Source organism: Microplitis demolitor, chromosome 1 (genome assembly GCF_026212275.2).
Source record: "Microplitis demolitor isolate Queensland-Clemson2020A chromosome 1, iyMicDemo2.1a, whole genome shotgun sequence".
NCBI classification, from domain to species: Eukaryota; Metazoa; Arthropoda; class Insecta; order Hymenoptera; family Braconidae; genus Microplitis; species Microplitis demolitor.
In genome coordinates this window covers 19,940,154-19,954,079 of record NC_068545.1, presented here as the reverse complement: position 1 = coordinate 19,954,079, position 13,926 = coordinate 19,940,154, and the positions used below count along the sequence as shown (strand labels likewise).

Genomic DNA, 13,926 nt, shown 5'->3' with positions numbered 1-13,926 from the left:
ATTAATATATCCCGTTTTAAATAATTACTTCTTAGCTATAAATTTGTCTTTTTTGCGGTATAAATTTTGAAGCTAATATGAAAAACTTTGTTTTTCGGATCCGTTGTTTTTTGAAATTATCAATAAATTATATAATATCATATAGTCAAATTTTGCCCTAAACTTGACAGCACATTTGGGTCCATATGTCATCAAATTGAGGGTAACATTTGACTATCCAATTATTGGCTACAAGTTGATGTCAACTTTCGTTTTTGGCAACTCCTTACTCGCCCAACTTATTGCATTCAAATTGACGACAAGTTGACATCAATTGTTACGCACGCGAACGAGCCGCAGAAATATTGGCATCAAGTTTCAGCTGTAAGTTTACGTCAAATTGCAGGCGAAATCGTGCTTATCTGTGATAAATAAATATTTGATTGTCGGTAATAAAGTTTTTTTGTAAATTCAATTAATTATAACAACTAATGAAAAAATTGCGATTGACTATTAATAAAACTAATTATCATCCAATAGTTTAGAAGACATTGGCTGTATCTATTTTTTTATTTGTAATAAATAAAAGTATAAAAATCTGAATACTGATCAAGAGTTTCAAAATAAAGACAAAAAGTAAAATTTATCATTCTTGTGAAATTTTTGAAGAAAAATTACTTTTCACAATTTAATTTACGTTATAAAAATGATTATTTTCAACTAAAATTTATTGATAAAAAACATAAAATAAAAAATTTATTAATTATAAATGATTGTTATTTTGTTATTTCAGGCACAATTTTAATTTATAAATTAAAATAAATAATCCGCCTTTAACATTAATTTATTTATTGACAAAATCAATATAAATGGGTTTAAGTATTTTAAAGTCAATATTATTTGCACGTGATTAAATTTTTGAATGATATAAATAAGCTGGTAAATCGTAAAATTATTGCACGCCGTCAGTTTTCAGACTTCAACAGAATATCTGATGATTGTTTAGGTAACCTACCGAAATGTTTATTTTAATTTTTTAAATAAATTAATTATTGTATTTGGATCATAAATTTTAATTTTAATTATAAAAAAAAAAAAAAAAAAAAAAAAAATATATATATATATATATATATATATATTTGTTTAATTGATATCATGGAGTAAAAATGAAAATAATTAAAGAAAAAAAATTTTTTTTAATAATCAAAAATAAAATAAAACACAGGTGAAGTAGGCTGTACACACGTGGGAGTCCTTCCGTTTTAAGAATCATAAAACGCAGGTGCATGTTCACAATACACAATGCGTCACGGTATTGTCGCGGGCGGTAAACCGTCGTTTCAGATTTCCGTTATACACAAAACTAATTGTTATTTTTCAACTAAAACAATGAAAGAGGAAAAAAATCCCATCGAATTTATAATTTTTCCTTAATAGTTTCCTCAATGAATTTTATAAATCCACGCCGACATGAAAAGTAAAATCACGCAATTTAAAACCTTCCTCAATGAAAAAAAAAAAAAATCCTACATGTCGCAATGTCTTAAGTACTTTAAGAAATGAATGAATAAGCCTTAAAGAAATTCATTATAACAATGAAACCCAAAAAATTAACATGACTAACCGCACGTGAATAATCGCCTGAAGGAATTCGTTAAATTCGATAGCTCTCGATAAGGTCTCACCTGAGCGCGCATCAACTTAAATAATAATGCCCAGTCTAGTGTCTTTTATAACAACTATTACATTTCTTATATTTAATATTTAATGTCCATATGGCCTTCGTGCCCCCAGCATGGAACTAATGGGTCTCTATTACATCTTTATTTTTTTTTTAATATGCCCATAAAGATAAACCTACAGCCTGCGTTAATAAGCTCAAGACATTTTCACTTCAACTGTTACCGTATTTTGTAATTTATAACATAAACTCTAGACTAGTGGTCTAGAGACTTCGACCCCCATGCAATTTCTTCAGTTCGTCTTTTAGGGTTTTTTTAATTGGCACAGACATTGCTTACTAGCCGTAAATCCCCCCAACATTGAGCTAATCGAGCATACAATTCCGTTAAGATATTTTATACATTTTTTTTTTATCATCTTAAAAATTTTTCGGTTTTACCAACGGTAAAAAGATAACTATTTTTTTTCACATCATAATTATAATTATTATCACGACCCATGACCCGAACTGATGAAGTAAGTTTGAAATATTTTTTAAATTCTAATGTACAAAGGTGGAAATTTTTTATTACGTCAAGACAATTATGTTTAAGTTTAAGTGTTAGACACCCTTGTACTCATGTAATACAAGTGCAGACTTTTACGGGGCATAAATTTGGACGGTTATTCATATTCGTTTCAGTTATTATTATTTTTATTATTGTATTATTGTGTAAGAACAAAAAGGAAGTGTAGTTATTTTTTTTAATGCTTGCAGGTGAAGTTTTTGCTTCGTTTCTTTTAAATAATTGTCCATTTCTTTTTAAATTAACTTAATTTTTTGAATTATCTATTGAAAAAATAAAAAAAAAAACATTTGCGATCCGTAAATCATTTTTTGATGAATTGCGCGCGAGGAAATGTCAGCGAAATCAGTGAAGAAATCTTTTTTTTACAGCTACCGTAAATATATGATGTATAAATATAAATATGTATGCACTTTAAGTGCTTATGCTAATTATTTTCTTAACTTCTTTTAGTTTTCAGACTCGATGAATGTAAAAATAAAATAAAGACCGAGTTAACACTCGAGTAATTGTAGACGCGAGAAATTACATGTTAATTTAGTTAAATAAATTGAAATTATACATTTTTTTTCTTTCTGCGTTAATTTAATTACTTTTCAAAAATGAGTAATTTAATAAAAATTTCTGATCGTAATTAATTTTTTAGTTAATTATTTATTATGTATTCAATTGAATAAAAGTATTTTTTTTTTTCGTTATTTATTTTTTAAATGTTTATTTTAACGCGATAATGTCCAATTGATAAAATAAGAAAACAATAATCAAGATAAAAATATGTGCTGCGAAAAAAAAGAGAATGAAAAAGATAAAAAAAGTAATAATCTGTTGCATTAGCATTTCACGGAGTGGTTATTTTGAGAATATATAAATATCTTTTCGTGGGACTTATTTAATTTTTGTTTCCGGGGGTTGTTTCAAATTTTATGTTGCCAACTTGGTGTATAACATATATATATAAATAAATATAGATAGTAAAAGAAAGGAAAAGGAAGAATGCTCGACTACACACAGGACAAAATGATATTTTACATATATATATATATTTTTTTTTTTATATTACCATATTTAATATTATGATTTTTATTCTTATTCGGGTAACCCTATTTTTGATTTCAACCCTTGTTTCAATTTGCCCGGTGAGTCTGCTAAATTCACTAAACCGTGCCACCCCCTGGTGTCTTTACGGTCACGGTGAAACCACATCCGTGAATATTAACATCCCAATCACCGCAATTTTCGTCTTTTATATTAAAAATTCCCCCTCTACAAAATGAATTGTATAAACACAAATTTAAGAATCAAAATTCAGCCTTTTTAAAATAATAATTAATTCAAATTTATTTTTGGGGGCTTGTCGCCGGATTTAGTTACACATGCCTTATAATTATATTTAAAAAATACTAACTAATTAAATAAGTGACATTTCCTTGCAGGTGGAGATAATAAATATGATTAAAGAAAAGCCAAATAAATTTTTCCGAATAAAAAGTAAAATAAAATATAAAAAACATGTGATTATTTAATTTATTTAAAATGCAAACCTTGAAATATATCCGACATATTATGATAAATGTGTCTGTGTTATTATTTATGTCCAAGAGTTTTAGTATAATATATATATATATATACACACACACATGAACACATGCTCATACACATGTGCATACAGATACATATATATGAACATCCATATATATAAATATATAAGCTACAATATTCGTTACGGAAGTTTTTGTTTAACAATAAATGAATTGATGATAAATAATACCTGCAGCAATTAATCGCTCAATGCAGACATTTATATATAAATATGTATAAATTAATAATAACAATTAAACGATTAAATATAGTGATGATTAATAAAAAAAAATTGAACCAAATAAAGTTACTAATAAATTATCGGTTGTTTTATTAGTGACTCAAATAATATCCCGAGACTCCGGTGACATTGGATAATATTTTTTGGAAACCGGATATCTGCGATCTGTCGATCGGTGGGTGCAACGATGTATGCCCTACAACGGTAATACGTTAGTTTGGCTCTACACTATTTTTTAGTATATATATATAGTAATATACTGAGATAAAAGTGTATGTAAAGAGTACGAAGAGCAGATGACACTATGAGAAATTTGACACGATCCATCTTTCGTCGTCACGAGTGACGTATGGTGCCCTCTCAAATAACCAAAAACAAGGGAAAGTTGATCGTTATAATAAAGCATCAATATCTTTTTGTTTATCAAATTTTAAAAAAAATTTAATGCTTAAATAACAGCGACACTTGTGAATTTATTTCTTTCCTCAACCATCAAAGTCCACTTATATTATTTGATAAGACAATAAAATGTTTATCGAATTCATTTTAAAGTATGACTTAAAAATAATATTGAGCAAATGTCTTTAAAACGAACAGAATTTTGAAACGGATATTTATGATAAACATCAAGCCCGGACTTTATTCGTTTATTTTAGTTGCCAATAACAGTTTTATTATTTTAATCTATGAGCGATTAGTAGCCGTGATAACTTTAGGCTCGTGTCCACAATAAAATGTATAAGAAAAAAATTATTATCAGCAATCATTGCTGCTGAATGGATGCAGAATCCATATAATGAAACAGAGTTAGATTCGATGATGTACAATTTACTTCTTATAGTTATGGTATTTTTCGATTCTATTGTGGTTAACCATCGGTCCGTGAATAAACTGAGAAAGGGGTATACAGTGGGGTCTATTATGACTTGATGCAGATGGTTCAGTGAACAAAAATCATCTGAGATCAATTATCAAAAGCAATCGTTAAAAAGATCACTATCAATTTTTTCTTTTTTTTTCTGACTGTATTTGATACTTTTATACTATCGCGATATGTTCAGCTGGATTTAAACAAATGTACTGACAAATATCAGCAAATTTAACGAGCATCCCTGCTGAGGATACTCAGCTCAAAAATGTGATAGTCGGATAGCATTACAAAAAACTTTAAACTTTTTATCATTGGGCTACGGTAAAAATTTTAAATTACGTTTTAAGGACTTTTCCTAATAGGGTCAGCAGTTCTTTCAAAAGACTGAAAAATTTTTACAACTTTAATAGCTTTACCTCTGTTAACTTAAGGCTTAAAGTTTTATTTTATTTATAAGTTGTAAAGTTTTAGAACAGATGGGTATTTAAGTGTCTTTTTTTTGCAATTTTGAACAACTGAATTCTAACGGTAAAAGTGATAAATTATTGACAAAAAGATAATAGAGTGATTGTTACTTGATAAATTTATAAATAGTATCAAGTAATACACGAATGAGTACAGCAATATTGAGTTATGATATTTACAATTCCTGGTGAAATGGGAATAACGTCAAGGCTACGAAAATAAGAAATGTCAAAAGATATATCAACATGAGTTGAAAGAACTGAGTCGTAATTCAAAGTGTTTTAAGTAATGTCTGCAATTGTTGGTCTTGCTTCAAGGATAAATTTAAAAATTACATCAGGTGTGCAAAGCATATTTAAATTTTTTTTTAAATTTTTGAAGTTATCGTTGGTTATAAAAAAAATATTTAAGCGACGTTTCTTCGAAAAATAGTATTTTAATAAAGAATAGGGTTACAAAGGATTTTGGTTTGATAAATAGTGACTTGGAATCATTAGGCCGTATAAAAAATGACCGTGTAGGTACAACCAGGTGGTGGATTTAAATAATAATAAATTTAATCACCCTGCTGTGATTAAAATTTTGGTTTATGTACCGATAAAATACTATGTCACGGTTTTAAAGTATATACACATATATATTTTTACGTAGTGTGTAAAACCACTTCCGATTTATATCGAGTTATATATACGTTGCAACTATGGTTTGCTGCGTACATATATGTATTTAAACCCCGAAATCATCCCCCACAACGACTTTATATTTTTTTGTCTCGTTTACTAATCATAGATATGATATCCCTTGAAAACAAGACCGTGAAAAATGGAACCACTAGATTGTGTCATTTTGCAACTTTTTTTATGTTCACTTCTGAAAATTATTGTTTAGTTCAGACAAAAAAAAAATTGAAATGCAGACTAATTATTTTAAAAAGTCGCTCATATTTAAAAATGTGAAAAAATTTTAATTTATTTTTCCGCTCCACTAGAATTTTTGTGTAGGCTATAAAAGTATTTATAATTATAATTTAATTTTTTTTAGGTAATTGAACAAATTTTGACAGTACTAAGAAATTTTATGAAAATTTTACTAAAAAAATAATGTTACCTTTTTAAGTAAGGAATTATGAGTTTGTCTTTTAATTTCAAACAGAAAATTTAAAAAAATCCTGAGCGACAGAAAATAGAAAGTAAGAGAATAATTTTGTGCAGTGAGCACGAAAAAAAAAAAAAATAAAAAATGAATCTGACAATTAAATTTAAAAAAAAAAATTTGTTCTAATGTAAAGTTAAATATTTATTTATATTATAATAAATAAAAAAAAGTTTTCTCTGATAAAAATGTTTATTCAATAATGATAAATGTAAAATATCTTTAATTATTTAGGAAATAAATTAAGTGAATGACAATTAAATTGAGTGTAAATGGGATTTAGATTACGATAAAGTGAGCTAACACCCGATAGAAAGTAAATATATATGATGTATATGGATGTATGAGTGTTTATAATAAACTGTAATAAAGACAAACGGATAACGAACGTTTAAGAGTGTGATATGCGCGTACACTATCTCTAAAGGCATAAACAATCACCGTCGCAATGATACTTTAAATTTTTTATTGCTTAAATTGAGTTATTTGGAGGGGGGAGTTATGATATTGAGTATTACTGAGGCCAGGTCTTCAATAACTTGGTCTTACTACACCTGAGTATTTTCAGTTTTTCCGCAACCGCTTAATCAGCCGTATCAAATTTACTTTTTTTTTGAATTTTTTTTCACTTTTGTCTCTCGGTTCATTTTTTATCCGTTACTAACCAGATTATTTGAGTGAAAAGTGCCGGTTTTATTTATTATTATTATTTTTTTTTTATTTTATTTTATTTTACAATAAATAATTACATTATTATTTGAATATTACTGCAGTGATATGAATTTGTGCTAATTATTTTTAAAAATCGTTCTATTGTTGGCTAATGAAAAGAATGTGGTTTAAACGAGTACTTATTGTTTCGTTGTTCATATTCCAAGGTATATTTTTTATTAGCGTTATTATTTTTTATTATTACCGTTAATAATCACAGTGTACATGAGAAGAAACTTTTTAATTAGTTTTAGATTAAATTTTTACTTAAGATCGTTTAGTAGCTCAAATCATCTACAAGTTATGCCAATTACTGACTCAAGTGTTTTTTCGAACACGGCGAAGCAAAAATTGACTTGTGTGTTAAAAAAAATTTTGATTACTTGTGTGCTTATGAAAGCGGCCGGTTTCCCAATAACGCAGTTGATTAATACGTAACTAGGTTTCATTTTATTTTTTAAGAATACGCAACAAAAAAAACATTTAATTTGCAGTCTGACGTAACTTTGAGATTTTGAAATTAATTACCAATCTAGATAAATTATTAATAAAAATTTAATTGTTAATTATTTTTCATAATTTATTGCTCTTCTAGAGATGAATCAGATTTTATGGATATTTTTGTCCTACTTGGCTTTCTTTGTATACTGATACGTTATCATTAACAATTAAAATTATGACATCTGGGTAAAATATTACGAAAGAGAAACTTAGATTTTCTATGTACTCTCATATCTCTAATGCTGTAAAAAATCTTTAAAAATGTCGGCCTGTAATAACGGTCTTTCAAATTGTGTTAGAAAATATAGCCGGGTGGTCTTGGTAAATTAGGAACGAAAAAGAAAATGAGGTAAACGAAAACTTACAAACATAGTAAGCTTTAAAGAAAAGGGACGACCGAGAATACATGCACCTTTTTTTTTTTTTTTTTTTTTTTTTTTTCAATTATATAAGCGATAACGTGATTGAGTTTAAAAACATGAGGGAGGGTGAATTTAATTAGATTTTTATAGGAACATTAGTATTAAATGAAAATTCTAATGATTACAGTGACATCTTCAGAAGAAACTAAAAATGAGGAGACTCCCACAACGATTCATGATATGATACCTGGTGTTGTATCTTTAGAGGAAGAATACAATGTAACTCATCTTAATGATTTGTTAAATCCTGCGGAAAATGTGTCGCCCGAAAGTTTGGCATCATCGTCTGTAAATGACAGTAATAGTAGTATTAATGACAATTCAACTGTACTGAATACTACAGAATCTTCTAACTTAACAGAAACTAATGCTGAAGGATTAAACGAAACATCACCAGTTAATGCAACAAACGACGACACAACATTAGCAATCAATGCAACGAATGAAAATATGACGACACCAGTAAATGCAACTGCACCGGTAATATTAGTAAATGCATCGGATGGGAATTTAGAAACAGAAATCGGCAACGCAACAGAATTTTCGAATGGAACAAGCGACGATTCGACAGCTTTATCAAATCTAATAAACTCTACAAGTCTTGATAACGAAACTGCACTAAATTCTATGCCAGAGACTCCTGATGACAGCTCGATAAATAGTACTAGCAGCAGTAATTCATCGACTTCAGCATTTTCTACATCTGAAGCTAATTCAACAACAGGAAATTCGAGTACAAACGCTAATTCAACAGACGAAAATATGAATCATCCTCTTGATTCAATATCAGAGCCAACCTCTTCTGATGTTATTCCAACAATCGACCATACAGATCTGAATAATGGCTCAATGGTGGGGAATACAACTCTTATGTCAAATTTAACAGAAGACAATGCGACTTCAGCTGATACTCCAAAGGCAGAAAATACAACTTCTGATGCAAATTCAACGGACAATAATGCAACACTTGCAGAAACTTCAACGGAAGTAAATACAACTATTGCCAATAATGTAACATCAGATAATATAACACATCCAGAAAACTTAACATTCGGAAATGAAACTCTTAACGAAAACTCAACAGTAAATGATACGATACTTCCAGGGGAAAACTCGACAGAACAAAATATGACACTTGCAGAAAATTCACTAGAAGGAAACAAAACTCTTGCTGAAAATTCAACATTAGATAATAAAACGTCTGTTGCTAACTTAACGGAAAATAATGCAACAATTGCCGAAAATTCACCAGAAGGAAATGGAACTCTTGCCGAAAACACAACAGCAGATAATACAACATCTATTACCAACTCAACGGAAAATAATGGAACAATTGCGGAAAATTCACTGGAAGGAAACGAAACTCTTGTCGGAAACCCAACAGTAGATAATACAACGTCTGTTGCCAACGCAACGGAAAATAATGCAACAATTGCAGAAAATTCATCAGAAGAAAACGAAACCTTTGCCGAAAACCCAACAGTAGATAATACAACAGCTGTTGCCAACTCAACGGAAAATAATGCAACAATAGCGGAAAATTCACCAGAAGGAAACGAAACCCTTGCCGAAAACCCAACGGTAGAAAATACAACTTCTGATGCTAACTCAAAGGACAATAATGCAACACTTGCGGAAACTTCAACGGAAGTAAATACAACTATTGCCAATAATGTAACATCAGATAATATAACACATCCAGAAAACTTAACATTAGGAAATGAAACTCTTAACGAAAACTCAACAATAGATAATACAACACTTCCGGCGGAAAACTCAATAGAAAAAAATATAATACTTGCAGAAAATTCACCAGAAGGAAACGAAACTCTGGCCGAGAATTCAACAGTAGATAATACAACGTCTGTTGCTAACTCAACGGAAAATAATGCAACAATCGCAGAAAACTCACCAGAAGAAAATACAATAGAAGGAAACAAAAGTCTTGCCGAAAACTCGACAGTAGAAAATACAGCACTTCCGGAAAACTTAACAGACGAAAATGCAACATCTACGAATTATCCAACATTTAAAAACATCGAAATTGCGGAAAATGCAACAGAAGGGAATACTACTACTGATAATCCAACAACAGACACTATAATAAATGCGGAAAACGCAACAGGTGAAAATGAAACTCTCCTTAATGATTTAATGGTAGGAAATATAACTTCTGCTGATAATCCAGAAGAAGAAAATATAACTCTTTCCGATGATCCGACAGTAGAAAATCCTATACTTACAGTGGAAAACTCGACAGAGGAAAATACAACATTTGCTGATAATTTAACACTAAATAATATAACACATTCAAAAAATTTAACAGAAGAAAATGAAACTCTTGCGGATAGCCCAGCAACAGAAAATGCAACAGTTATTGATGATTTAATTGTTGGAAATGCGACATCTGCTGATAACTCAACAGGAGACAATGCAACTTCCGCTGAGAGTTTAGCAACTTCTAGTGCTAATTCAACAGGAGACAATGCAACTTCCGCTGAGAGTTCAGCAACTTCTAGTGCTAATTCAACAGGAGACAATGCAACTTCCGCTGAGAGTTCAGCAACTTCTAGTGCTAATTCAACAGGAGACAACGCAACTTTCGCTGAGAGTTCAGCAACTTCTAGTGCTAATTCAACAGGAGACAATGCAACTTCCGCTGAGAGTTCAGCAACTTCTAGTGCTAATTCAACAGGAGACAATGCAACTTCCGCTGAGAGTTCAGCAACTTCTAGTGCTAATTCAACAGGAGACAACGCAACTTCCGCTGAGAGTTCAGCAACTTCTAGTGCTAATTCAACAGGAGACAATGCAACTTCCGCTGAGAGTTCAACAACTTCTAGTGCTAATTCAACAGGAGACAATGCAACTTCCGCTGAGAGTTCAGCAACTTCTAGTGCTAATTCAACAGGAGACAACGCAACTTCCGCTGAGAGTTCAGCAACTTCTAGTGCTAATTCAACAGGAGACAATGCAACTTCCGCTGAAAGTTCAACAACTTCTAGTGCTAATTCAACAGGAGACAATGCAACTTCCGCTGAGAGTTCAGCAACTTCTAGTGCTAATTCAACAGGAGACAATGCAACTTCCGCTGAGAGTTCAGCAACTTCTAGTGCTAATTCAACAGGAGACAATGCAACTTCCGCTGAGAGTTCAGCAACTTCTAGTGCTAATTCAACAGGAGACAATGCAACTTCCGCTGAGAGTTCAGCAACTTCTAGTGCTAATTCAACAGGAGACAATGCAACTTCCGCTGAGAGTTCAGCAACTTCTAGTGCTAATTCAACAGGAGACAATGCAACTTCCGCTGAGAGTTCAGCAACTTCTAGTGCTAATTCAACAGCTAATGTAACAGCAGAAAATACAACTCTTACCGCTGATTCAATTATAGAGCACATAACCTCCAAATCTAATTTAACACTAAAAGAGACAGATCACATTACTGACTCGACCGAACAAACAAGTTCCAAACAAATTGACCCCGCGACAACAAAAACTTCAAGTTCCAACGCATCAACATCAGCAGGATCAAAAGTAATGAACCATGTAAACATATCCGCATTTACAATGCAATTTTTCCAATCACTTGCTGATGAATTAGCTGGTATTAGCCTCTCTAAAAATGAAACAGATTCCCTTAGTGGAAATGCCACAGCATCAAATTCTACTGCTCTTGATAACAAAACAATTTCTGACAACTCTACAGCTGCAAACATTACTTTAGATACTAACAGTACAACCGTAAAACCAGATTCAAACTCAACTGAAACCACTACTGGCAATTCAACTGCAGATTCAGATTCAACTACTCTAGCAACCGAAGTCAATAATTCTACAGAAAGTGACGAAAATAATTCAACTACAACATTGCAACCAGAAGGTACAACTATCGCTGAGAATTCAACCGATGATTCAAATTCTACCACTGAAGAAATTAATATTGATTCCACAACTTCAACAAACAATTCTACTTCAGCCGAACCCCAAGAATCATCAACTCTATTAGATGTATCTGATGATCTTACAACTGATGTATTTACAGAAGAAACAACTTCAATTTCGGATCTAACGGCTCCAGATTCTGAACATCATTTGAAATATACATACACTATTACGGATTCGGACATAAATATTCCTTGCTTACTATTGAGTGCGGTAATGACTTTAGAAATTCGTTATGAAATGATGAATCATACCGTAAGTTTTTGAAAAAAATTATCGTCTTACTTTCAACTAAATGTTTCAGACAATAATAAATCATCTTTTTTGGATCTGGTTATTTTTAGATGGCTAATGGAAGTTTAACGATTCCAAAGACGGCACAAGTAAACGGAACTTGTAGTTTCACGGATTCAATGATGATATTAAGCTGGAAAGACGAAAAACATTTAGATTCTGAACTAGATGAGAGTGACCAAATTGACTCGAATACTGTCGTCTTAAATTTCGTAAATAAAGACAGCAAAGCTTATCTTGATAATATCGAAACAACTATTTATCTAGATGACGTTAATTTCCCTTACGCCTTGAGTAAGAAAATTTCACAATCATCATTATTACACATTTATTTGTTGAAATTTTGATATGATGAAATATAATCTATTATTCCATTACAGAAAAAACTTTGAAAGAAAAGTCAGCCGGAAATTTACATCTATTTGAAGTGAAAGCTTTAACCGAATACTTAATTTGTGATGAACGCACGGATGTTCATACTGGAAATGTTACATTGACAATGAAAAATGTCGCCCTGATAGCATTCAATACCGATGAAGAATTATCGTCCAGAAAAGGTATTTATAATTTATCGATAATTTATTTCTGACAGCAATACAACCATACTTTCAAAATTTTAAATAATTCTCAATAATTTACAGCTCACGTTTGTGGAAATGAAGTGACAATGAATGTAGGAGCTATCGTTGGAGGATTGACGGCTGCAATTGTGATAATTTGTGTTATTTTATACTTTATTTCTAAGAAAAGTAAAAAAACTAGCGTAAATCTTCCATAAATAATATTAATCATTAGTTTAGGTGTTTTGTTGATAAATATTATACACTTAATAATTAATTAAATGATATATATATATATATATATATATATATATATATATATATATATATATAATCTTACTATATAAGAAGTTACAATTAGTTATGATAATAATTTATATATGCCATGTTGAATAAGCCAAAGAAAATTATATAGTGGCAATATTTGCTTTATTGTATGACAGTATTTATTATTAAAAACAAAAACAAAAAAAAATTACTACCACGTATACTAATTTTCTTTGTTATTTCTATATGTACTTCGTAAATATTAATAACAATTAATATATTGTATTGTATATTTGATGTGATAAAGTTATAAAGAATTTTAGATTTTGTTATTTTATTATTATCATTATTGAGGTAGTTTTTGAGCCAACGAGCCTACAGTTACCCCCTTCACTTTTTGTAATTCAGTTCGAAATATAATTTTAAATTCAAGTGCGCCTGATATTTAAAAAAATAAAACAATAACTATAGTGACCTACTTGTTCAAAAATGGTTTCACTAGTGAAAACGAATTATCATTTTAGTTTGTAATTACTAGATCATCTTTTACTCTTCCGATCTTTCCAAAAGTAGTCCAGTATAAGCAATAAATATTTATACAAATTCAAACGCCTCCCTTGAATGACAATTTTGCACGGGATGAAAATCCCTATTTTCCTTTCTAGCTGCGTAATCTACTATTTTAAAATTTTCA

The 13,926-nt window shown here is 30.2% G+C and overlaps 2 protein-coding genes across 2 annotated transcripts in view; one reads left to right on the top strand and one right to left on the bottom strand.

Annotated features, from left to right (window-relative positions):
• Nucleotides 1–13,926, bottom strand: part of LOC103571289 (uncharacterized) — a 68,248-nt gene that overhangs the window by 35,961 nt on the left and 18,361 nt on the right. The window lies entirely within an intron of this gene.
• LOC103571294 (serine-rich adhesin for platelets) lies at nt 7,031–13,210 on the top strand. Its single transcript, XM_008549419.3, has 5 exons — nt 7,031–7,413; nt 8,297–12,366; nt 12,456–12,699; nt 12,786–12,962; nt 13,047–13,210. The coding sequence occupies exons 1-5, from the start codon at nt 7,359–7,361 to the stop codon at nt 13,181–13,183; spliced, it is 4,683 nt and encodes a 1,560-aa protein (XP_008547641.2). The 5' UTR covers nt 7,031–7,358; the 3' UTR covers nt 13,184–13,210.